A 2,586-nucleotide genomic window follows, 5' to 3' on the forward strand; every position below is an offset into this window, starting at 1 on the left:
TCACATAAACACAATCTATAGGATCATTCATATTACTGTAGTGAATGCAGCAGCTAATGAGAAGTAGTCTTGTGTGTGATTCAGGATTAAGGCAAGTTCACACTTCCCTCTGCTGGTGTCTCTGCTAAATGAAAATAAAGCATAAGCACTACACATTGAACCAAAGTCATGAAGAAGATCAAACCATACTGTTAATGTTCATTCATATTGAATATAACTATATGAATTATTTATCAACTTCACTGTTCATAAGACGAACCTCAAGTCAACAGATGAAAAAATTTATGAGTGAACTTCCCAAAACTATCAGGAAATGTCCTGGTCATAGTCCAAAAAAAAAAAAAAAAAAAAAAAAAAAAAAAATTTATGATTTCTTATAGTAAGATTCATTCAGTAATGAGAATTAAGGTTTTACAAAACAATAATGAAATTACTTTTAAAATATTTAAATTTTAAATGCACATATTAAATCCATATATCACATTTATGTTTATATAACATAATTTTAAAAAACATTTATATAATAAAGGGGTGAAATCAGGTAAATTGGGACATTTTTTATCATTGAAATGACTGTTAACCTAAATTCACCATAAATATTGAATTATTAATATTTTAAAATATTACTAAAAATTTTTTACAATTATATTATTTTATATTAAATTATTTAATAAAATATTAAATTGTAAATTTGTTCTTTTGGTTTTGAGAAATATAATAATATAATGTAATATAACATAAGTGAAACATTTTAAAATAACATTTTTTCACAAGACAGCTTTACCTGAATGCTGCATTTTTCTTCACACTCTTTCTGAATGCATTTGAAATTGATGAGCATAAAGTTTATTTTCGATAATCATAACTTCACAGTTTAAGCAGACAAAGCTAATGAAACTCTGGAAAAGAAAGTCATGTTTTATTCAGGTTCTCAAGGCATCAGTTTCACAGAGAAAAACATTGACATCATTGTTCAACAGACAAACGCAGTTAATGAAGCTCCACGTCTCTCTCGAGTGGAAACATGATGAGCGATTCATCGAGGACAGTCTGTGTTCATCAGTAAGTTTATCATGTGTCTGCGCTCCTCAACGAATCCAGCAGACAGTTTTACATTCCTAAATCAAAGATCCACATCCAGATGAAGGTTTAATTAAACTCAGTAAGCTATCGCACGTTCTCACTGCATTTATACTTGTTCACACACACACACACACACACACACACACACACACACACACACACACACACACACACACACACACACACACACACACACACACACACTTATTCTCATCTCAAACACTTAAAATCAGCTTTTAGTTTTGTGCCCATCCATGTCATGATCAGAAAAAACATCTGGAATTATAAAAAAAAAAAAAAAAAAAAAAAAATATGAACAACTTTCAAGACCAGTTCAGACCAGCCCAGCTAAAACCAGTGTGACAAAACCAACAAGAGTCCAGCCAGGTCTGAATAAGTTAGTCGTGAACTGAAGTGTGTTTCTGTGTTAGGGAAATGCATGAATGAGCCGCTGGAGATTCTGGACTCTGGATTTGTTCAGTAGGTCGTCGTGGGCGTTTCACGGGCGGAGCTAAACAGAAGCTCCGCCTTCGAGCTGATGAAGTACGTAACCAATAGAGAGAGCAGCAGCACGGCCACGCCCACCCCCAGTGTTAACATCTACCAGACACAAACACAGAGAGAGGAAATAAATCACCAGGTCACATTTCACCTCAGAACCAAAGCAGGAAAAAAAATAAGAAAATAACATATTTTAGGTTCATTAAAATGTTCATAATTTAGCTGACAATTAAACAAAGCACAAACCCCAGCTTCTCAATACTGTAATCCAAAACATTACTTACTATATTTACTCTATTGAGAATATTATGGATTAAAAAAAAAATTAAATTAGCATAATCAGTGTCAAATATGCAAAAAAAAAAAAAATGCTGTATACAATTTATTTTGTCTTTTTGGTGTGAAATATGACAGACATGCATTATTATAGATCAAAATAAATCTGATTTCTGTAAAGTTCAAAGTGACTGTGACTCATTTTAACATCATTGATACTATTAAATTTTTTATTAATATACTGTATAAATTTTAATTTAAATTTTTAAAGTTTTAGTCATTTTTGTTGAGTGTTTCTGTCATTTTTATTATTTATTTTATAAACATTATTTCAGTTTTAGCTGCTTTGACTAGTTAAAGTTTGTTATATTAGTTTCAGTATTTTATTTTAAGAAATGGAAATGTTTTTTTGTTTAGTTAAAGTTAACTCTACGAGCGCCGGCTGCATTACCTCCAGTTCTCTGCTGGCCACCAGAAAGATGCGCGCTCGGATGCTCTTCCAGCGGGACTCGGTCCATGTGGAATAATTTCGAGAGCCGTACTCCAGAAGCTCGAAGGCAGGAGAGACGGCTTTGGGAGAGACACGGCTCGGGGTCAACTCGCAGAACGGCTCTCTGGTGCCGTTGACCGACGCCGGACCCGACACCCAGAAATACGAGAACAACTGAGAGAGAGCAGACACAGAGCATCAGAGCAGGGCATTCTGGGAAACATAGGCGAAATAAC

The 2,586-nt window shown here is 33.7% G+C and overlaps 1 protein-coding gene across 1 annotated transcript in view; it reads right to left on the reverse strand.

Moving 5' to 3' along the window:
* Positions 1 to 898: 898 nt before the first annotated feature.
* The window catches only part of ncstn (nicastrin), an 18,087-nt gene continuing 16,399 nt past the window's right edge, over positions 899 to 2,586 (reverse strand). Inside the window, 2 exon segments of the mRNA XM_042713678.1 lie at positions 899 to 1,683; positions 2,312 to 2,524. Of these exon segments, the coding sequence (XP_042569612.1) occupies positions 1,561 to 1,683; positions 2,312 to 2,524 (336 nt within the window). The 3' untranslated portion in view covers positions 899 to 1,560.

The sequence above is a fragment of the Cyprinus carpio genome, chromosome A2, assembly GCF_018340385.1.
Source record: "Cyprinus carpio isolate SPL01 chromosome A2, ASM1834038v1, whole genome shotgun sequence".
NCBI lineage: Eukaryota > Metazoa > Chordata > Actinopteri > Cypriniformes > Cyprinidae > Cyprinus > Cyprinus carpio.